Genomic DNA, 24,215 nt, shown 5'->3' on the forward strand with positions numbered 1-24,215 from the left:
AGTGCGTGCATCGACAGGTAAGGATCTGTGGCGACCACGTTATAGCCTCACCACAGTCCGGAGCTGACGTCAACCGTCAATTCAAAATATCGGGCACTCTAATTCGAACACCCTAATTCAAGCACCCTAATTCGAGCAACCTTTTTCGAGCACGCTAATTCGAGCAATAGTTACCAACTTAGCCAGACTGAACTATTTCCCGTTAAAAAGATTATATAAAGCCGTCTTTCCCACCACGCGTTCTCTTCTCTTTTCGTTCTCATCCGCTAGTGGACGTGCTCCCGTAACTGTGTAACGCGTGATAAAGACCCGCTGCGCAAATTCGAGCAGTTTCCAGCGCAGAAAATGCACCAAAATCTGCGCTGGCCTGAGAGACAACACAACAATTGGCATTGGCATCTTTGCGATCGGCTCTGCTGTTGGGGGTATTAAAAAGACACATGATTTAAGCAAACGTGCGTGTGATTTGTTGCACATTTCTTTTCAATCCAGCTAGCGGCCGCAGTGGAAACAACATTTTGAATTGAATCCATACAAAAGAGGATTCTGGATTTGTTTATTACGGTGAGCGTATGGTGCTGCACCTGCCCGTCCAGAATCTGGAGGCTAGTTGGTTAGGAGTAGTTATCATGACGCCGATTGACCGGCAATGCCTTGGAATGGGTTCGGATCGGTAGGTTCATGTTTTGGTCGAGTGCATTCCGTGCATTTGTCGCGCCACAGCGGTAGACCCGGCAGCACCAAAGTCAAAACAAAAACCTTCCCCGAGTGTGGACTGCTATGCTAAGTTCTTCTTCTTATTATTATTCTTATTATTGGCGTAATGGCCTACGCGATCATGCCGGTCTTTTCAGGATTGAGTACCACGTAGCCGGATAGTCAGCCCTTGCTACGGCGGACGGTTCATACGCGATTAGAACCCACGACGGGCATGCAGATGTCTGGAATGATGGCGGTGCCGCGGGCCTGCTCCTATCCAGCGTGCAACTTGCCACACTGTCTCCTGCCCGGTGCATACGCAGCAGGCAGGGGGAAGGATGCACCTCCACAGTAAAAAAAAAAAAAAACACCGTCATGAACCAGCGGTGGATCTAACGGTAGGCGGACTAGGCGATCACCGAAGATCTCTAGTCTGTAGTATGCCGTATCCCAAATAGCCAGAATTGCTTAAGCAGCTCATTTTGGCACGCTAAAGATCGCTGCTCTAATTCGCCTTTTGCAGTAGATAAACAGCATCAAAGTTCCAGGCGGTCCTTCTAAATAGCGCCTAAGCAGCTTCCTTAAGCTACGGTGCCGGGGATTATTTTTCTTTGTGTTTTATTTTCAAGCAAGCGTCATCGATGAAATAAACAACAGGCTTTGTTTTGTTTGTGTTATGGTTCTGCGCGTTGCACAGCAAACCCTCCATCGTGCGCTAGCGATTCCGTAATCATTTTTACATTGCATCGATTAAACTCATTGCGCTTTTTTGGTTTGATTTGTGAAAATGCAACTTCATCACCGCAATGTTTGTTAACGGCTTTTAAGCGCCACAGCAACTCATGAGCATTGACCACACGCGAGAAAGAGATGACGCTATGGAGAGAAAAAGCACGGACGATGGCTGACAGCGATTGGCCGTCTGACGCACCAACACGGGCCAACAGCCAGGGACGGGCAGCTCGACGAGCTGCTCGACAAATTGCCGTTGGAGAGAAAAGGAAGGCATGATAAAATTCTCAGAACGCCATAACGCCTTCCGTCGCTTTGCACAGCGGGGACATTGTAAAAAATTGTATTTTGTGACATCTTGGGAATCCAAATAAAAAAGTGGTCTACCCACGAGGTGGCCAAAGATCCATTTATTCACAGATATGTGTTTGCTGGATGGAGGTCGTACTTAGCAGGACGACGACATGATGTGTGTTTTTGTCAGGTTCTAAATGTGTGACGAAAGTTTACATTAAGTTTCAATAAAGTGTTTAATGTAACCAAAAATGACCTTCGCCGTCCTTACGAGAAATAAAAAAAAAAAACCAAAAATGACCGTGTTTGTGTTTGCTTTTATAATAAATGCGTATTTGCGATCGTGGTAATGTATGAAAGAAAGTGAAAAACAACAAGCTTTTGATGTGTTGGTAGCATGGCTCGAAAGAACACAAACACACCGTGCTGCAGAGCGCACCGTGCATTGCGGGTGGGGTGGGGGAGGGCTCGCGTGAGTGGGTATTTCGACAGCGTCACTCAAATCACTCAAAAAATACACTCATTTTGCCGGACGGGTGGCTCTCTCTCTCTCTCTCTCTGTCTCTCTGTCTCTCTCTCTCTCTCCGTCTTTCGCCTTATTTCAAAGCTCTATGCGCTGCCCGTTAGGTAATACAGTTTCCTCCCGTCTCCTATTTTCTGACCTTTCCGCGACGCTTGGATATTTAATTCCTGCTATACGCCTCTCAACTCCTACATCTTTCCCCTTTCCTACTCTTCAAGTGTTTGCTTAAAAACTATGTTTTAAAAAAAAGTGAATGGTATCTTAAGGAACTTATGTAAATAGTAAAAATATTACTTTTGACGTTATACGCAATTTAATTCTAGAAATAAACGATCTCCTAACCTATGTGATGTTGTAAATAACTGAATCCTTGAATCTATCTGGTATCCGCACGAGCCTTTTTGGTCTGTCTAGTTCTCTAACCTCCTTATCTGTATCTTGTATTGGTATAGAAGGCGTAAGTGATTGTTCTTCCTCCGAGTCACGTTGAGAGTAGTGCCTGAATCGATCTACCTTCAGCTTAACGTCGTTAACATTCCTTGCTATCTTTACGCCTGTATCACTAACGAGAACTACTTTTGCTCCATTTCTATCAAGGACGGTATACTCTTCGCTGTTGAACGTTGGATCTGTCTTTGTTCTTTGTGGGATAGCCACCACGGCGGGATCACCTGCACTGATGTGTCTCTCTCTAGCGCCTCGGTGTTCGTCGGCGAATTGTTTGCTGACCAGTTTTGCTGCCGCGTCATCTTCGCGTACCGTCACTCGGTCCAATGCTTCCTTAGTGTCCCATTAACAAGGGAAAGTTCCTCTGTAGCGCCAGCCCACTAGAAGCTCGAATGGTGTGACGCCTAGCCGAGAATGATGCCGTCGTGTGTTATGCACGTGTATGTATTCGTTCATCGCTGATCTCCAATTTCTTCCCTCTTGTTTCGTCGCCGCCATCGCCTTAATTATGCCTTGGTTCTGTCTCTCGATGGACCCATTTGACTGAGCACTCAAGGGAATGGATTTTCGAATTTTCACCCCATTATCTTCCCAGCATCCTATAAATTCTGTGCTCTGAAATGGTGGTCCGTTATCACTCTGGATGATCAAAGGTAAACCCCAGACTGAAAAGAACTTAAATAAGGCAGAATTAGTATTTTTGGCATCTGTTGATATCATTTCCGAAATTTGCAAGTAACGGGAATATGTGTCGACAACTAACAAGAATTCCCCTGTCCCACAGCCTTGAAGAGACAAGAAGTCAATCTGTAGAATTTCCTAGGGTCCGTCCGGTAGCTCGCGACTTACTAATGGTATCCCAAGCGCCACAGATTAAGCTTAAACGACTGGAAAATTGAATATCCATAGAAAAAAAATGAAAGCTCCACAGCTTCATTGGTTTGATCAATAGATGGCGTATTACAACTCATCATTATATTGCTATCCTTTTCTTGCAATGTGTTTCGACAAGTTTCATCTTATCATGACCTATATAGCCTTCTAACTTTCTGAGCAAAAATCTATATGAATGGTCGTGTGGTCAGATACGTGGGTATCAACACCAACGACTATTACTCAAATCTCACTTGCTTCAGTGCTGGTGGTTTCCGTTGGAGTTTAGTATTTAAACAATCGTATCGCCGTTCTAGTTCTAGCGATGCATAACTTCAATGCGAAACCATACAACAGTACACAGGAAATGAGAAAGCTCTCCTCCAAGCGATGAAGCTCAACTGGTTGGGTATCCCACAAACAGATGGCGCCACCAGCTTTTTTGCTATTTTTAGAATGCATGAGTCGTTTGCCGTCTGCTAAACGAAGTCTTTCTATATTCCGTTTAGGTAGAGTGCTTGAGTCGTTTAGAAGCCGTTTAGTGGTCGTTAAGTGGATTTGTGGCACTTGGGATAGGCGGATTCTTTCTTGAAATTGAAATACATGTTTCGCAGCTATTAACAAAATTAACTGCTTCTTTTGCCATCTTAGGCCACCAAAAAACTCTCTTAATATTCTTTTGTTGCTCCACATCCTATGTGACCCCGATGAGCGGCCTCGAGAGCTCTTTGGCGAAGAGCGGAAGGTAGCACGACTAAATCATTTTTGAATACCAACGGACCTAGAACTCTCAGGTTTTTTGCCTCTGACTCGTATCGTATGAGGTTTTTTTTGCAATTTTCCAATGCGAATCCCCGATCTTACTCCGGAAAGTTCTTCGTCCTTCTCTGAAGCCTCTTGGATTTCGGCCCACGAGATACTCATACTTCCCGCGTCCAGTGATTACAGAACGTGTTTATCGTTACTTTCGTCGAATGGGTCGTCTATCTGTGATCTGTGAATTAATCTAGACAATGCGTCAGCAACGTTGCAATGTCCAGGAACTCGATCTATTTTAAACTGATATGGCAGAAGGCGCAGCGCCCATGCCTCTGCTCGTGTGATAGCTCGTTTCCCCATACGATGTGAACCACTAAAAATAAACTCGTTCGCTTCCGAATCAGTCCTTATTGTAAAGAAAATGTTAATGAGGTAGTACGAGAATCTTTCAACACCCCAAACGATTGCGAGCGCTTCCTTTTGCGTTTGAGGGTATTTCTGCTCGATGGATGTAAGGGCTTTGGACGCACATGCAATTATTCGTGGTTTACCGCTATTACAGAATTGAACTAATACTGCTCCAATGCCTACTGGGGATGCATCTACAAATAGTTCAGTGACGTCCTTGTGATCGAAATAACCGAGTCTTGTGATAGAGTTTAGGGCTTCCTTTTTAAGATAGTTAAATTCGTCCTCGTCTTCTTTCTCCCAGTAAAAGCAATCTGCTTTAGCCACAGATCTTAGCCTAGTAGTTTTATCTGCTCTGTTGGGAATGAACCGTTTGGTAAAGTTCGTCAACAAACAACAGGCTTTGTTTTGTTTGTGTTATGGTTCTGCGCGTTGCACAGCAAACCCTCCATCGTGCGCTAGCGATTCCGTAATCATTTTTACATTGCATCGATTAAACTCATTGCGCTTTTTTGGTTTGATTTGTGAAAATGCAACTTCATCACCGCAATGTTTGTTAACGGCTTTTAAGCGCCACAGCAACTCATGAGCATTGACCACACGCGAGAAAGAGATGACGCTATGGAGAGAAAAAGCACGGACGATGGCTGACAGCGATTGGCCGTCTGACGCACCAACACGGGCCAACAGCCAGGGACGGGCAGCTCGACGAGCTGCTCGACAAATTTGCCGTTGGAGAGAAAAGGAAGGCATGATAAAATTCTCAGAACGCCATAACGCCTTCCGTCGCTTTGCACAGCGGGGACATTGTAAAAAATTGTATTTTGTGACATCTTGGGAATCCAAATAAAAAAGTGGTCTACCCACGAGGTGGCCAAAGATCCATTTATTCACAGATATGTGTTTGCTGGATGGAGGTCGTACTTAGCAGGACGACGACATGATGTGTGTTTTTGTCAGGTTCTAAATGTGTGACGAAAGTTTACATTAAGTTTCAATAAAGTGTTTAATGTAACCAAAAATGACCTTCGCCGTCCTTACGAGAAATAAAAAAAAAAAACCAAAAATGACCGTGTTTGTGTTTGCTTTTATAATAAATGCGTATTTGCGATCGTGGTAATGTATGAAAGAAAGTGAAAAACAACAAGCTTTTGATGTGTTGGTAGCATGGCTCGAAGAACACAAACACACCGTGCTGCAGAGCGCACCGTGCGTTGCGGGTGGGGTGGGGGAGGGCTCGCGTGAGTGGGTATTTCGACAGCGTCACTCAAATCACTCAAAAAATACACTCATTTTGCCGGACGGGTGGCTCTCTCTCTCTCTCTCTCTGTCTCTCTGTCTCTCTCTCTCTCTCTCCGTCTTTCGCCTTATTTCAAAGCTCTATGCGCTGCCCGTTAGGTAATACAGTTTCCTCCCGTCTCCTATTTTCTGACCTTTCCGCGACGCTTGGATATTTAATTCCTGCTATACGCCTCTCAACTCCTACATCTTTCCCCTTTCCTACTCTTCAAGTGTTTGCTTAAAAACTATGTTTAAAAAAAAAGTGAATGGTATCTTAAGGAACTTATGTAAATAGTAAAAATATTACTTTTGACGTTATACGCAATTTAATTCTAGAAATAAACGATCTCCTAACCTATGTGATGTTGTAAATAACTGAATCCTTGAATCTATCTGGTATCCGCACGAGCCTTTTTGGTCTGTCTAGTTCTCTAACCTCCTTATGTGTATCTTGTATTGGTATAGAAGGCGTAAGTGATTGTTCTTCCTCCGAGTCACGTTGAGAGTAGTGCCTGAATCGATCTACCTTCAGCTTAACGTCGTTAACATTCCTTGCTATCTTTACGCCTGTATCACTAACGAGAACTACTTTTGCTCCATTTCTATCAAGGACGGTATACTCTTCGCTGGTGAACGTTGGATCTGTCTTTGTTCTTTGTGGGATAGCCACCACGGCGGGATCACCTGCACTGATGTGTCTCTCTCTAGCGCCTCGGTGTTCGTCGGCGAATTGTTTGCTGACCAGTTTTGCTGCCGCGTCATCTTCGCGTACCGTCACTCGGTCCAATGCTTCCTTAGTGTCCCATTAACAAGGGAAAGTTCCTCTGTAGCGCCAGCCCACTAGAAGCTCGAATGGTGTGACGCCTAGCCGAGAATGATGCCGTCGTGTGTTATGCACGTGTATGTATTCGTTCATCGCTGATCTCCAATTTCTTCCCTCTTGTTTCGTCGCCGCCATCGCCTTAATTATGCCTTGGTTCTGTCTCTCGATGGACCCATTTGACTGAGCACTCAAGGGAATGGATTTTCGAATTTTCACCCCTTTATCTTCCCAGCATCCTATAAATTCTGTGCTCTGAAATGGTGGTCCGTTATCACTCTGGATGATCAAAGGTAAACCCCAGACTGAAAAGAACTTAAATAAGGCAGAATTAGTATTTTTGGCATCTGTTGATATCATTTCCGAAATTTGCAAGTAACGGGAATATGTGTCGACAACTAACAAGAATTCCCCTGTCCCACAGCCTTGAAGAGACAAGAAGTCAATCTGTAGAATTTCCTAGGGTCCGTCCGGTAGCTCGCGACTTACTAATGGTATCCCAAGCGCCACAGATTAAGCTTAAACGACTGGAAAATTGAATATCCATAGAAAAAAAATGAAAGCTCCACAGCTTCATTGGTTTGATCAATAGATGGCGTATTACAACTCATCATTATATTGCTATCCTTTTCTTGCAATGTGTTTCGACAAGTTTCATCTTATCATGACCTATATAGCCTTCTAACTTTCTGAGCAAAAATCTATATGAATGGTCGTGTGGTCAGATACGTGGGTATCAACACCAACGACTATTACTCAAATCTCACTTGCTTCAGTGCTGGTGGTTTCCGTTGGAGTTTAGTATTTAAACAATCGTATCGCCGTTCTAGTTCTAGCGATGCATAACTTCAATGCGAAACCATACAACAGTACACAGGAAATGAGAAAGCTCTCCTCCAAGCGATGAAGCTCAACTGGTTGGGTATCCCACAAACAGATGGCGCCACCAGCTTTTTTGCTATTTTTAGAATGCATGAGTCGTTTGCCGTCTGCTAAACGAAGTCTTTCTATATTCCGTTTAGGTAGAGTGCTTGAGTCGTTTAGAAGCCGTTTAGTGGTCGTTAAGTGGATTTGTGGCACTTGGGATAGGCGGATTCTTTCTTGAAATTGAAATACATGTTTCGCAGCTATTAACAAAATTAACTGCTTCTTTTGCCATCTTAGGCCACCAAAAAAACTCTCTTAATATTCTTTTTGTTGCTCCACATCCTATGTGACCCCGATGAGCGGCCTCGAGAGCTCTTTGGCGAAGAGCGGAAGGTAGCACGACTAAATCATTTTTGAATACCAACGGACCTAGAACTCTCAGGTTTTTTGCCTCTGACTCGTATCGTATGAGGTTTTTTTTGCAATTTTCCAATGCGAATCCCCGATCTTACTCCGGAAAGTTCTTCGTCCTTCTCTGAAGCCTCTTGGATTTCGGCCCACGAGATACTCATACTTCCCGCGTCCAGTGATTACAGAACGTGTTTATCGTTACTTTCGTCGAATGGGTCGTCTATCTGTGATCTGTGAATTAATCTAGACAATGCGTCAGCAACGTTGCAATGTCCAGGAACTCGATCTATTTTAAACTGATATGGCAGAAGGCGCAGCGCCCATGCCTCTGCTCGTGTGATAGCTCGTTTCCCCATACGATGTGAACCACTAAAAATAAACTCGTTCGCTTCCGAATCAGTCCTTATTGTAAAGAAAATGTTAATGAGGTAGTACGAGAATCTTTCAACACCCCAAACGATTGCGAGCGCTTCCTTTTGCGTTTGAGGGTATTTCTGCTCGATGGATGTAAGGGCTTTGGACGCACATGCAATTATTCGTGGTTTACCGCTATTACAGAATTGAACTAATACTGCTCCAATGCCTACTGGGGATGCATCTACAAATAGTTCAATGACGTCCTTGTGATCGAAATAACCGAGTCTTGTGATAGAGTTTAGGGCTTCCTTTTTAAGATAGTTAAATTCGTCCTCGTCTTCTTTCTCCCAGTAAAAGCAATCTGCTTTAGCCACAGATCTTAGCCTAGTAGTTTTATCTGCTCTGTTGGGAATGAACCGTTTGGTAAAGTTCGTCAACCCTAGAAAGCTTTTTACCTCCGCAATCGTTTCAGGTCTGCGTGCGTTTTCTATAGCTTTCTTTTTGTCGTCTTCGACCCTCCACCCGTCACCGGATAGGTTGAAACCCAAAAATTTAACAGCCTTTGTCCCAAATATGCATTTAGTGGTGTTAAGCTGGACGTTTTGATCACTCAGACGCTGGAGAACTTTTTGCAGATTCTCGTCGTGATCCTCTTTACTCTTTCCGTACACTAATATATCGTCCAGATAATTGATGGTTCCCTTGCGTCCTTCCAGTACGATAGTTTCGAGTATCTCTTGAAAAATATCCGGAGAGTTGCAAAGGCCAAACGGAAGTCTTTTGAACCTATAGGTTCCGTCTCCAGCGAAAAAGTTCGTTAAATGTCGGCAAGATTCATGCAACTCAACGTGAAAGAATGCGCTTGTTAGGTCTATTGTCGAATACCAGCGTGATCCATTGAGTTTTGCTAGGATAGCTTCTAGTGTGGGCATTCTGAATGGTGTCCTTATTATATTTCTATTAGGGCCTCTCAGGTCAACCACGAGTCGGATATCCGATTTTCCTTTTGGGACCACCAATAGTGAGGAACAAAATGACCTATCCATCTGTTCCGTTACGCGCTCTATTATGCTAGCCGACAGTAAGTCTTTTAGTCGTCTTTCTGTTTTGTTTCTAAACGCTGGGGGTATGCTCGTAAAGACGTTCCGTGACGGGGGTAATTCCTTATCGTATTTTAGTATAACGGGGACGACCTTGAATCTAGGGAATTCACTCGCGTTAAGGCTAAAATTTCACCCGGCCGAAGATTTATAGTGTTACTCCTTGCCCGGTTCTGGAATTGTACTTCCATACCTAATTGCAATACGCTATACCTTATCGCAGTGCCTCTGCTAAGCAATGCTCTTGCGTTTGGGATCACGTAGAACTTTACCATAAGACGAGGTTGATCCTCGGAAATATATAGTTCCACCACAAAGGATGCGATTACCGGAATTTCATCTTGTACACCGTAACCCAGTCCGCAAAAGCCGAAGTTTTGTATGGGATCGTGTCGTACACATATGGACCCACTTACGTACCCACTTACAGAAGAAGTGTAAATGTGGTTTCACGCACACATAGACACATTCCACCCGAACGATCGCGTTCACACATACTATAACGCTCCGATTTCTTCTGCACCTCACGCATACCAATGTGTTTGCTCCACCCCCTTTTCGGATTGCTTATAGAAATGATGCGGCACACATGTTTACTTTTGCTGTATGCACACATTCGCATGCGGTTTATTCCACACTTTTTCTCTCCCTTCCAACACGTGCTTTGGCTTACTCACACTGTGTGGACGGCAGAACGGTCTCTCCCTTCCAAATTTACCGTTCTTCTTCCTCTCGATCTTTTTTCTTCTTACCGCGTCCTGGGTACCATCAGAGCTGCGCGCTGGCTTTAGTTTTCTCCTCTCGTTCTTCCTTTCTCCTACCGCGCCCGGGGGCTGCGCGCGTTTCGACAGGTTCTTAGCGTAATCCAGTGCGTTGTTTTGTGGCTGAGTTGTGCTGAATGCTGTCAATAAAAATGAACCAATAATAAATGCATGTAGTACGTATTACTTTGGATAGTTTTACGTATATGAAGAGAGCAACACTTACCTTAATATTTTAAAACTGGAAAACAATTTCTTTCCGTCACCCACTTTGAAGATTGTTGATGATGCCAACACGTAGGCGTTGATGAATGGCGCATGCACCTGTAGCTTAGAAGCCGATAAGCATTAATTGAAATAGTACATTGAAGCACACATATGAGATCAAGAAACTTACCTCAACAAGTTAGCTAGGATAAATCATTCCAGAATGGAAGAAGAAACAACACTGCGCAAAACGTAAACAAGGAAAGCAGGGGACACAAGAAATCGCATATCACTCCCGCACATCCTTCCACAACGAAAATTCTGGACAGACTGAGGATGCCTAACTCCCGGATGAGTGCGATAGCAGAAAAAATCATGGTAAATCGAGAGAGATGGGTAGACTCGGTGTAGCGCAATCCGCTGGTAGATGCAATGCTGGTAGTGTGTGTGACCAACGAAAGACTTCAGACCCCGCTTCTCGCGTTTTTCATCCATCATTTTTCGTCACACGCACACACCTCTACACGCGCGGCGGTTTGCTGTCCAAAATCTAGAGAGAGAAGACAGGGCATCTCGCTTTGGCACACAGAAAAATCTCTGAAAAACTTCGGCTCTGCTACTTGGGAAGCTTTTAATAGTCTATCTGTGCCTGTTTTTTTTAATGTATAGTAGGTTTCTTCGGAGATTGCTTCCGATCAAGCAGTCGAAGTTGGTCTTGTCTGCACCGGAGTCTATCAAAAAGTTAATCGGCATTCCAGCCAAATAGCCTACTACGCAGCATTCGTCATACTCGTTTTGTACCATTGTGTTTATTAAAACACTTCGCTCCTTTATTTTGTTTGACTTCAAGTCTGTCAATTCATTGGATTTATATTTCTAAAATCGAAAATTGAATAAGTGATTAATTCGATTAAACTTCAATTAAAAGGCTGAAAACAATTAAATACTATTTGTATGTTTATACTGCTAAAGTTCCACTGTACCATTTATATATCTTTATATTTTTTAGAAGTGTTTATGTAAACGTTATTAATGGTTGTATTGTACGATATGTTAGAGCTCTAACTTGAATGGTAAGAAATTGTGTTAGTGATAGAAAAACAGATAATTATCTGACCTCAGGTTGGGTGTTAAAATTCGTTGCTCCTTCTTCGTGTTCCGACTCATCTAGACAATTGTTATCCGAGATAGCCGCAATTTTCCGAATTTTCGTTGTCTGGGCTGGTTCGGTTGTTTCCGTTGCCCGTCGTTTTGCAAGGTGTTGCGGGTTCAACCGGCATGCTCTCTCGATGTGGCCAACGACCTGGCAGTAGTGGCATCTTTTATTAGCTGCATGGCAATCCTCTGGTAAATGATAATTTCCCGAGCATCTCCAACAACGCTCGCGACGATTTGAAGAAAAACGATCCATTGTATGTTGGGATGACCCTCCTTTGTTCCAACTGCTGGACGGTTGCCTGGTCGAGTAGCTCCGCCGATACGAATTACTGTGTTGGTATCCTTTTCTGTACGAACCAAATGGGCGAGATCCATAAGACTCAGCCGCTATTTCTCCTATTTTGTTTGGTTGATGTTTTATAGCGAATGTCTCTTCATTTATGCTTTCAATCTCGCAGGCACGCACACGATCTAAAAAATCGCCGAGTGACCCGCTCTTCCGAAGAACTTTTCTGCCGATTGCTCGCACCTTTGCGTTTGTAGCGTCGACGACTGTCTCCAGTAATTGATCTTTTTTATAGTTGCAGATTTTTGCGCATTCAATTACTCTTTTCACGTAAGATGAGTCGGATTCGTTTTTGTTCTGCTCCAAAGATCGGAGTTTTTGTCTTTGGAAAAATACATAATCGTGCGAACAGTAGTATTTTTCCAATCGCTCTATTGCATTTGAATATGGGAACGCTTTTTCATCTTTAAGTGAACTATCGGAAGGTGTCATTTGCAACATGTCCAAAAGCTTGGACCCAGCTTTCATTTTGAATGCATTCATTTTCATGGTTTCATCTGAAATTCCAGCAAAATCCATAGCTGCTTCAAACTGCACCTTTCCACCTTTGAAACGTACTGCTATCAATTTCCTCTTCTCCTGGATTTGGGATGCAGCTTGACATTTGTAAGGTTGCAAAGGACATTGCCGTCATTGTTGATAATTCTCCATGTGGATTTGTGGTAACCTCACGTGTTGTTGAAGTAAAACATGGCAGAGGCTCCAGAGACTGAGCGTCAGAATCTTCTTCAAACCAACCGTTCTTGTGGCTAGGCCGTTTTTGTGTTGCTTCTATCTGTGCTTCGAGAAACCGGTTTCTCTGCTTCTCTGCCATTAATGCCTTCAACATAGTCAAGGCTTCGGCGTGCGAAATATTGTTACTACTGAAAATATAATTAATGTACGGTTGTTCAAGGATAAAACAGAAGAATTAATCAATGGTTAACAGTACACCAAAGAAAAAACACCGCAATTGATGAAAATCATCACTGAGAATAGTTGTGCCACTCATTTAGGACCTATCATATTGGCAATGTATATGTTATATTTTGTTCTATATGTTACTAAGTTCGGCTACTTGATTTATGTGAGTATAATATTTCAACGTTGTACTTTAATAGATTGTCTAGCAATATTGAGGTATGATAAGTGTCCAATATTGGGTGAATCTAATGTTATTTATTTATTATTGTAATGATTTAATTATTATTATTAATATTTTAAATTATTTTAATATATTTATTTGTTTATACATTATTATTTCATAATTCATAAACTCGGAAATGGTAAAAAAATATTAATAAGGATAAAAACGGAATGCAAGTAATTATTGACACATCTATGGTCCTTTAAAAAATACCACCTACAATTTCATGAGGATAAAAATCTATGAACAATATTCCGCTTAGCACATACTCTAACCTTGAATAGCAAACACGCAAAAATCAGAAAAGTTTTTTGCTTTTTTTTAATGATTCTTTCCATTTCCAAGTGTATTCCCGTTGTTAACTTTTATCCCACGTGCCACAAATCCACTAAACGACCACTAAACGGCTTCTAAACGACTCAAGCACTCTACCTAAACGGAATATAGAAAGACTTCGTTTAGCAGACGGCAAACGACTCATGCATTCTAAAAATAGCAAAAATGCTGGTGGCGCCATCTGTTTGTGGGATAGCCAACCATTTGAGCTTCCTCGCTTGGAGGAGAGCTTTCTCATTTCCTGTGTACTGTTGTATGGTTTCGCATTGAAGTTATGCATCGCTAGAACTAGAACGGCGATACGATTGTTTAAATACTAAACTCCAACGGAAACCACCAGCACTGAAGCAAGTGAGATTTGAGTAATAGTCGTTGGTGTTGATACCCACGTATCTACACGACCATTCATATAGATTTTTGCTCGGAACGTTAGAAGGCTATATAGGTCATGATAAGATGAAACATGTCGAAACACATTGCAAGAAAAGGATAGCAATATAATAATCAGTTTTAATACACCATCCAGTGGCGCGTTAAACGGTGGGCGGACTGGGCGGCCGCCAGAGGCCCCGGCGATCTAGGGGGCTTCGTCATTGTGGATGTTCTACTTCGTATCGATTCTACCCCCCCCCCCCCCTCTGGATGGGACTTTTACCATCTATTTCAAAAAGACTAATTTTTTCCCATCGCTTCACTCACTGTATATTGTCGAGGGTCCCGGACTGCAGAAAACCGGGGCCCTATACTACTCAAAGCAGCACATTGAAGGTTCTAAGAAATCTGCCAATACTTGCATCAAAGTCGCAAGCGAAGAACGCTGCGACACGCGCGCACAGCTCAAATCAATACCTCATCGTTCATCGTTGGCGCACAGTATTGGACAGAGCGAGAAACCATCAATTTTTGCTGGTGTGGATGGCCTGTGCACGAGACACCCAAACCCAAAACCACGCAGAGCAACTTCCTGCTAAAATGGAATGCACAGAACGCTGCGCTTAACTACCACCGAAAACCCGTTACACGACACAAGCATACAACACACCCAAACAAAAATTTTAAGGCCCCAAAACACAATATCAATACACCTGCTCGCAGCCGGTAAAATTAGCAGGAAAAATTGACTAACATCAACGGCAAGCAACGGTGCTCCAGTGGGTAGAGCCCACTCGACAAACAAGTGCTCGAAATTGCATACAACTCCCTAATTTTGTGTCACCGAACCGTGGGATATGAAAAACTGAGGACGTTTTTGTTCGGACTGAGGGTAAAATTAGGGGATATGAGAACAGGCTTTTGTGAGTGTGTGAGTGTACGCGCGCCGACCTTGATATACATGTATTGGTGAGGTACGAGGGTATTTATGTATGTAGTTGTGATATCAATTTTTTTTCGGCGCCAAATGAAATGTCACGTTTGAATTCAAAGAATTTAAGAGATTGTATTGTTCACTAGTTTCACTTCGTGTAGAGCTTCTCATTGTTTGACAAAAAAAGCTTAACTTGTCGATATAGATTTGCATACACAAGGTAAAACAATACTCATAGGAAACGTTGAAATACTCTATGAAACTATATAAAACGAACTTTTTTAGCCGAATGGTAGCTCAGCTAAAGGTCCAGAACGATGTGATGAACAACAAGCTCGATGTTCTGACCGGGATGATGCAACAACTGTTGGCGAATCAAAACACCTGCTTGAGCCCCACGGATAAAACCCCTTCGCCAACCTGTTGCACTGTAGAAACAATTGAGGAGATGAATGCTCTGGAAAAGAAGCTGAAAAAAAAGAGTACCGAGATGAATTTGTGCAATGGGTGAAACTAAATATTGCAAAGGGCGATTTTAAACAACGTGCTTGTGACGCTCTTCATTTAATCCTAGGGCCTAACATTTTACTGCAATGTTCGTGGACAGGAAGAGCAAAAGTAGGAGATAAAATACCTTTGTGTAAATATAAAAATATAGTACTAGTTATTCAAGAATTAGGAGGAAATTGTTCGGATAAGATATTAAAAGATTGGATGCAGCTTAAATTAAATCATACTGATAATTTAAAACGAAACAAATTGATAAGTCTAGTTGCCATAAGCCGAGATCAAGTAGTGTGTAAATAGTAGAAGATAAGTAGATTAAAGTTCTTAAAATTAGTGGAAGCTCTGTTATAATCTAGATGAACTATTTAATTAGAATTGGATTATCAAAAAAGAATTCAAATGAAATAATACTCACTTATTAGAGTTGTGTAAATGCATTATACAGAATTACGAAATAAATCCTTTCTATGAGCAATGTTCCAAAGAGCTGTAAAAAAGTGATAAGATTGCATTATTACTGAATATAGTAATTGAAATGTATCAATAAAGAAATGAAGAAATGAAACAATAAATGTTAACTTACTTCTTATCTAAAAAACAAGCGGAACTGTTGAGACTGGAAGAAATGCCATATTAAGCGCAGTCACGTCGTGTCGTGTCACGTAAGGGGATAGCTTTTCCTCGATGTATCCTCGTATGGGATGCGAAACACGTTGAGCAGTATTAGAAAAAAAATAGATGTTGGAGATTAGTGTTTGTACGGAATGATCAAAAGATACCATACGATCAATCAACTGTTCTAATATTTTAGTTATAACTGTCGTGGATGTTACACTACTTATGGATCACAGGTTGATTGGATAATTTGTTTTAAAGATTGGCATTGTCGTTAAACGTAGTAATAAGTCCAAAGTACTAAAAATAATTGTGTTTACATAAAAAAGTATAAACAAACATGAAATGAATCTCTTGGTTTTTTTCACTAACATTTACAATTATTATTAAATGCATGTACATGCGACAATTCGTGCTGATCTGTTCAATAAAAAAACAACAATGAAGTTTCCTGTAGATTAAACAAATTTCTTTCCCTGGTAACTCTGTAATGAAAACTAGTGCATACTTTTATTATGATATACCCTCTTTCAAAATGTGATGTAATACATCGTCAACCTAAACCCTCTACATAATACATATACATATAAAACATAATATTATACATACTATGATATACCCTCCACCAAAAGTTTTGAAATAAACCCGTAAACCTTTGAAAAAATCAATAACATTATAATTTACACTAAGACAAAACAAGTCACAATCATGATTTTAAGATAAAAAATATGGTTAGTTTGGAAGAAAAGTGTGTAATAATGGAAAAAATAATACAGATGGAGGCATAGAATCTTGCAATTCATCAACATCAAAGTACACAAGAGGACGAGGGGGTAAATTAACGGCAACTAACTTACATTTAATAGACTTAAGGTCAAGTGTCACCATAGTAGATGGTGAATAAGAATTTAGTTTATGAATGTTCAGTTCACTAGACTGTATCGCTACAAAAGATACATTATCTTTAAATGTAGCCGTAAAATAATTTTCCTTATTATCATACTTGATTCCAACGATAACCAACGAATTCTGCGGAGAGATTTCTGCTCTCAAAAATTTCACTATACCATTTGATTTTGTTAAAAACCATTGATCCCGAAATTTTGGTTTTAAAACAAAGCTTTCAGTTACATGTAGTCCACAGCCATCTATAGTCAAACAGGGATATTTCTTTTCTTTGGGACCATGATGTACATTAATTGAGGCATATAACTTGCATCTGCCCGCTACTTGTTCCACACATTTTGAACCTGTCTTAACATCTCGTTTAATAAACTGTAAAAAGTTTTCATAATCATAAGAAGACCAATCGTCCAATGGACCAAGTTCTTCAACGTCATCAAATACGTGGAGAAGATTGTGCACATTGCTGCTCATATGGGTGCGACCATAGTACAGTGGGAAATCAACAACAAATTGTTGAAGCATTCTTTTTGCAAGCGGGTTTAAATTTTTATATACTGACGATGAGAAAATAGTTATGCCACAAAAGTAGAGCAAATAATGGTTAAAGCCGTCACTGTGCATAAAATCTTTATATATAACAGGGCTAATATAGTGTAGGAAAGACCTAAATTCAGTTGCTTTCCAATACTGAAGAGTGTCAAGAGATCGAAATGGTCGATGTATTTCAGAAGGCAGTTTCGTTTCCATCAAAAAGTGAGAGGCATTTTTCTTGTGTTCACTAGACCATATTACAAAACTTATAAATTTATGATGAAAAAGGCCGTACAAAATTTTACGAGTGTTGCCAATATCGATAAGATGAAGTCGATCAGAAGTGGGAAAACTTTAGATCATATCTAATCCACCAATCTCTTCTAAAGGAGATCGAATTTGTTTATGATGCTCTGTATCGTGTCTTTGTCGAAAACTTTCATCTGTACGTGGTGGAGCAGGTTGTGGTGAACAAAATATTACTTTGCGCTCCGGTTTTACAAACTCTCCAACGAGAGTACACTTCGTGCACCCATGTTTTGCCGGAAAGTACATTACCGATTTTATAAAGGCCCGCGCAGGGGTATCGGTGACAAAAGCCTTGGCAAAAATTTTTACAACTTTCTCTCCAAACAGCATGCCTATTACTTGCAAATTGTTTAATTCATCTACGAGCTGTCGCAAATAAGGCTCTAAGTCGGTAGGTTTTTTCTGACCACCAAATACACCTGCGATCATTACCGGGCAATCGGGAATTTCTTTTACTTTAAAAAGAATTGGTCAAAATTGTGTATCACTACTTTTGAAGAGAGGAAGGCCATCAATAAAAATATGTAACGAAAACTTATTTTCCTCTGGAACATGATTCCTAAAATAATTTCGAAGGCCAACTTCTATCCCTGAGTACCACATTTGTCCACCTGCTATATGCTGAATCTCTTGGCTAACTTTAGGATTTTTTAGTAAAATACGACCATCTTTAGGAAGTTCAGGATGACCAAATTTTCTTAAAATTGCAAGAAGCAAGTTGAGAAAGTTGCGAGAAAGATGACCCATTATTGCCAAATATCTCAAAGCTTCTTTTAAACTTTGAAAATCATTCAAATAGTTATAAGCATCATACAAATCTTCAGCACATTCTTCCTGTTCATTTTCTATATCATCCAAATTATTTTCGTCAACAGTTGCAGCGCTGTCATTGTTAGTATTGTTAGTATCTACATCTATGCTAAAGCTACACTCTACATTCCCACCTAAGTTGCTATCAGTACTATGCAATTCGTCTGTAAAGAAACGAAAGAGAAAAACATAGCATTAGTTAAATTAAACACGTATATATGGCACAAAAAGTCAGTTAACAATGAAATGAAATTAGCACCTTCCGTCAGCGACTGGCATTAACACGGAGACACGACCTTCCATCTGGCCCAGGCACAGGCTTAAACAGGTCAGGACAGATTTTTTTTTTTAACGAGAATGCTTATTAGCAAAGGATTCACGACCGTCCCCGGACTCTCAGTGGTTCATCGGCGTTTCGGAGGACGAGGAACACGTGTTATTGGAGTGCCCGCGCTTTGCTGCAAAATCCAGAAGCGTGTCGGCCATGGTTGATCAGGTTCGATTCGACGGACACCCTCCAACCTCACCTGTCGCGAGGTCGAGAGCTGGAGCCTTATCTACGAAGCTTCTAGGCGGATCACGGTTCAACTACAGGGAGCATGAGACAATGAACGAGTTGCCCTGGCGTCGCAGATCATTGAGTAATACGAAGAGGAGATGGCCATCTTAGAGACGCAACCTGAAACTGTTCGGCGCGACCGCAACGAGCGACGCAACACTAACCGACGAGAGAAGCTTCGAGCCAGACTTCCTCCAACCCCACCAGCGTCAGTGCAGATTGCGGCTGGTCACGGCGCGCTTCAGCAGCAACAGGCAGGGTTCAGGGAGATGATACGGAATCGCCAATAAACGACGAGAAGCAAGCTGCAGTGGCCACGGATGTTGGTCTCAACGCTGCCGAGGTACCCGAAGCGGTCTAGTTTGAAGAAGACAGCAACGTAGCCTTCGGAAGTTGCTTTGCTGCTAGAAAGAAAGTCCTACTAATGTATCGTTAAAGAACAAAACATCATCATGTCTCCCACGATGGATGTTTGGCAAATTCAAGTGGCTGTCTGTTTTTACAAAAAAAAAAACAATTTAAAAAGAAAAAAAAAACACTTATTATTTGGATTCACACTGCCAACCAGAAAACGACGACGTGATTTCCTAAGTAAGGTTAAACATAAAAAACCTCATGTTGCCATTGTGGGTGGCGGTGCAGAACCGATGCAGAAACTATGGCGGTGCAAAACCTAAAATTGCGATCGGAATATGAATCAACGTAGCTGCTGATTACCAATTGGCAATATACTGCGACAAAATTCCGTTTTCCATGTATAATAGTACTCTAAAAACACAATATTAGTTACTTACTGAACATCCTGCTCGTCGATGCCGGCACCATGACAGGTGAGGAAGTCTCCATATTATTGATCTCATTGTCTATTTCTCTCTCAACTTCTTCCATAAAGCGACGACGCTTCCGATATTGGGATGATCTTGAAGCCATTGCTGATGGTACTCTCGTAAATAATCTGGATCTAAAACTGCACAAAATATAGATTAATACACTTCTGCTTTGTTTTTCAAACACCGGCTCCTTTACACTTGTCTGTCCTTCGCCGACGCACTTGCAATGTCAACCAATACATGCATACATTTGTAGGCCACTGTGTATATACATGGTAGCTGTGTTTATACCTCATGATATGGATTGAAAATCGTTGTTGGTACCCAAGCAGAAAAACTCATCCGTGTGTTAAAAAGAGATGGCAATATGAAATCTTGCTAGCTATTCAAGATACATGGGCGAAGTGGGGCAGAGCGGGTTGAGGAACCGGAGAAAAACTGCTCGAATTGTCCACGGGGAGGTTTCATTCGAGAAACGATTCCATCGATATGAAGGGGCCCCGTCGGTAAGGAGCCCCCGTCAATAAGGGGCCCCGTCCATTTGGTGTCTTGGTGTGGATGGTCGGTGCACGAGCTCACCAAAAAAACGCGGAGACACTTGCTGCAAAAATCTAATGCACACAACACAGAACAGAACGCTGCGTTTAACCACAAAGAAAACCCGTTACAACAGCCACTAGCACACATCATACACAGACAAAAATATAAAGGCCCCTACACAAAATTTCAATACACCGGCTCGTAGCCGCAGAAATTAGCAGGAAAAATTGACACCAAGCTCGCGTCGCTTTAAAAAGCCTAGGAAGGTCGTTTGGTCAACGGTGCTTCAGTGGGTTGAGGTTTCATTCGAGAAATGGTTATATCGATGTCATTGTGTGCGCTCTTGGCTGGGATGAACTGGCCTGTTCTTGTATACGGGGCCCCTGCTACCGCTTTGCGATTGTGTGCCGAAAGCAGACAGCTATTTCACACGAAAAATAGTATTCACATTCCTGGCCTGGGATAGTGGATTGTGTGTGTCTTTTAATGCAAAAACTAAAATATTCATTCTTGGCCCTAATTGATCACATCAAGTTTGTGGACCGAAGAGAAGGGAAAATGGGAAAGGTTTCAGTTAGAAGGAAGGGGGGAAGGGTATAAAAATACTCAAGGAACCTATGGACCATGTTCATTTATATATGGTTTTTATCGACTATTTAAATTTTTGCGAATACAACAAGACCAAAAACCGTTACAGCTGCATCTACATACAGCCATATACAGCCATAATACGAAGAACAATCTCCATTGTCTCGGCCATTTGGGGGCCGCGTTGATGATCCCGTCGATTGAGGGGCCCCTTCCATTTGGTGTTATCAACCCAATATACTCCCATTTTCCCTCCCTGGGTTATGTTTACAATCAGATTTACTATTACTACCAGACCTATCAGAAGCATATTTATTTTATTTATCAGAAGCATTTTACTATCAGAAGCAGAAAATATTTGCCTTTTTAACATGTGCAATATTTTTACCTTTGTTGGATAAGCAGAACGCTGCGATGCATGCCCACAGCTCAAAACAATATCATTTCATCATCGTTGGCCCAAAGCGTTGGATCAAATGCATTGAACGCTACGCACGAATTGGGTAAAGCGAAAATCCGTTACAAGAGATGCCTAACGCAAACTACAAGGACATACGACATTAAAAGGCTCGGGAACCGATCTCAACACAACGATTCGTAGCCGTAGAAATTAGCAAGAAAAATTGGCTGACATCAAGCACGCTCTTTTTATCTGTTGAGGTTTCATTCAAGAATCGATTCCGATGTCGATGTGTGCGCTTTTTAATTTGGCTATGTTATCTCGCAAAAACTAAGAACTCGTGCCCCGGCTAACCTTTGGGGCCCCAGTCAAAATTGTGGACAGGAGGAAGTGATGGTAGAAAGGCAAGCTGTTGAAGGGTTTGGGTCAAAAGGGTGGACGGAAAGGAAATATCGATATGAATGATCGCGTAAAATTTGAACTAATTAAGCTGTCGGCAGCGGTCGGCAAAGTCCGCCCCCCACAATATGCAGTCAGGCCCGAGAAAATATTTGCCCGATTTTGAAAGATAGGAAGATCCTATTCATTAAAAAGTAACTGAACATATTTTAATATGACAATTCATATCGTTCCAAATTTGATCACCATAACATGGATTGTCGGACCAATCAATATGGTCAAGTTTGAGGAGAAATTAGAAAATAGAAACGAATAATTCCATAAAAAACCTGACGGTTGATTTAACGAGAACAATGGTTACACACTATTGCTTTTTAAGGATGCAACGATTTTCTAGGAGCATTTTTGAAGGAAATACGCTAACAATTTTTCTGACCTGGCCTTACTTGTCCGTGGCCTCATAATAGTACTGAACGGTTGTACGTTTGTCTCGATAATTTTTCAGCTGTTAAGGTTTTTGTATCATCTTCAGATATATCCTGAAACACTTTTGCACACTATGCTGCTGACTCTTAATTGAAGAATCTTTACAATCAATTTTAGTAATTGTAAGTTAATAAAACGAATTAGAAACTTGCTTGGATGATATAATAATTTAAGAAAAACAACAATATAACCAATCGCATTGTTTGATATCATAAACCAGTTATTTTGTGTATTAACTGTTATAATATAATAATGCATGAGTAGAAGAAAAAGATGCATTCTCCTGGCCCCCAACGATCGATCATTTAGAAAGCAGCTGATCTAAAGCAGTGGCCTCCAATCTGTGGTCCGCGGATCTCTTAAGAAAAACATACTGCAATACAGGGTATTTCCAGTTACTTTCGAATGAAAATATTGTTTTCCCGCGTGTAAGAATTTATCGCTCTGACCGATTGAAAATGAAGTGGCCGAAATTCGAAGCAAGACGGTACTTCAGTATTCATTGAAAAGGTAAACACCAACGTAAAAGCAAACTATTGTTGTCATGTTATGCTCACGATGACGATTTTAAATCAAATCGTCCGTACTATGAAACACGAGCTGAAAACTGTAAAGTAGGAAAGAAAATATCGTTTCTTATATCTTGTATCTTGTGTAAAATATCTTGTCAATAAAAGACAAACGTAACTAGCTTAGCGAAAACGATAGGATAGGAAACGATTCCGACCTTTAACTTATTTTGAGTATAAATAAAACCAACTCCGATCATGGCAGGTCAGATTTGTTCGGATTGTCAGGATAGGACTAAGCCCACCCATCATCTATCGACTTTTCATTTAAGGAGTTTACTTATGTCCTCCTACCCAAGGTAAGCCCTCTAAACTCCAACGTCCTAAAGGTTTTTATGATCGCCTAGACGATCAAGTGTCGAAAGTCCGCTTCGAAACAGTATCCACAGTACCCAAAATTTGAACATACCACAAAGCCTTTCTGATATTACTGATTGTTTAGTCATTGATATCGATTAAAAATTGGCGAAAAAAAGTATAGAAATTGGGGTTTTTATTGATGCGCAGGATGGCAGTCCATTCTGCTCATGTTCATTTCTGTTTCATAAAGTTTTATACAGATGTGAACTGTATTTTGTCGAAACAAGTTTGTTGATTTGGTATGCACTCACGGTTACCACGAAATTTCAGCAAGAACAGCAAAGTGGTGTGAAGATTTTTCTCAACCAAAACGTTAATTCCGCAAGCCGAATATGCACCTAAAATTTTATCGGGGTGTCTGTAAGTAACCGCTTACCCAAATCAAATTTTTGTTCATCACGAACAAGCGGGCATCGCATTATATTTTCTTTTGAGGCTCAAACTGACTTACATGTCGTTTTGACAGTGTTGTTACGCCTGGTAACAATTTGGTGAGTAGCTGGATAGACTTTCTTAGAACTGGCTTGTTTGTATATAATATGTATTTGCTCAGTTTAAAAATTAGTCTTTCTTCGGTCGATTGACTTTTGCTACTGGCCTAACATTCTCGATGGCGCCTATTTTTACGAACAGCTGATCAGTCTTGACCGCATTTGACCCTATTTCGCGACCGCTGCCGAACTTTATCCTAATTGGCCCTATTTTTGATAATCTAGCTGTTTCGCCTTTGGGATATCTTTTTGTCCTTATCTGTTTTACAGCGCCATCTGGTGCTTTATTCGTATATTATTCGAGCTGTCCTTGACAGCTCGTTGTTTTATAAACATTACGGCTGCTGATCTACCACGAGGTAGATATCGTGCCAACAGACAGAATAAATAAATGCATTTTCAGTAATTTGTTTTACAAATATTCAGTGAAACGACAAAACCATGTATTACTCAATAACTTTCAGTACGAAATGTAACTGCAGCAAACTTAGAAAATTTGCAGTG

General features: G+C 41.3%; 1 protein-coding gene and 1 long non-coding RNA gene across 3 annotated transcripts; both read right to left on the reverse strand.

The window, feature by feature from the left end:
- Positions 1-10,101: 10,101 nt before the first annotated feature.
- Positions 10,102-11,053, reverse strand: LOC120906566. Its single transcript, XR_005740121.1, has 3 exons — positions 10,730-11,053; positions 10,559-10,656; positions 10,102-10,472 (listed from the first exon to the last, which is right to left on the reverse strand). It is a non-coding gene; the product is annotated as an uncharacterized LOC120906566 (long non-coding RNA).
- Positions 11,054-14,920: 3,867 nt separating this feature from the next.
- Positions 14,921-21,379, reverse strand: LOC120906597. Of its 2 annotated transcripts, none has more exons than XM_040318385.1 (5): positions 20,075-21,379; positions 19,843-20,015; positions 15,902-18,653; positions 15,734-15,805; positions 14,921-15,280 (listed from the first exon to the last, which is right to left on the reverse strand). In XM_040318385.1, exon 3 carries the CDS (start codon positions 17,584-17,586, stop codon positions 16,666-16,668), a length of 921 nt encoding a protein of 306 aa, XP_040174319.1. In that variant the 5' UTR covers positions 17,587-18,653; positions 19,843-20,015; positions 20,075-21,379; the 3' UTR covers positions 14,921-15,280; positions 15,734-15,805; positions 15,902-16,665. The 2 variants fall into 2 exon arrangements, with proteins under 2 accessions (XP_040174319.1, XP_040174318.1); XM_040318384.1 differs by having other exon boundaries at positions 18,749-20,015.
- Between the last annotated feature and the right edge of the window lie 2,836 nt (positions 21,380-24,215).

The sequence above is a fragment of the Anopheles arabiensis genome, chromosome X (assembly GCF_016920715.1).
Source record: "Anopheles arabiensis isolate DONGOLA chromosome X, AaraD3, whole genome shotgun sequence".
Classification (NCBI taxonomy): Eukaryota; Metazoa; Arthropoda; class Insecta; order Diptera; family Culicidae; genus Anopheles; species Anopheles arabiensis.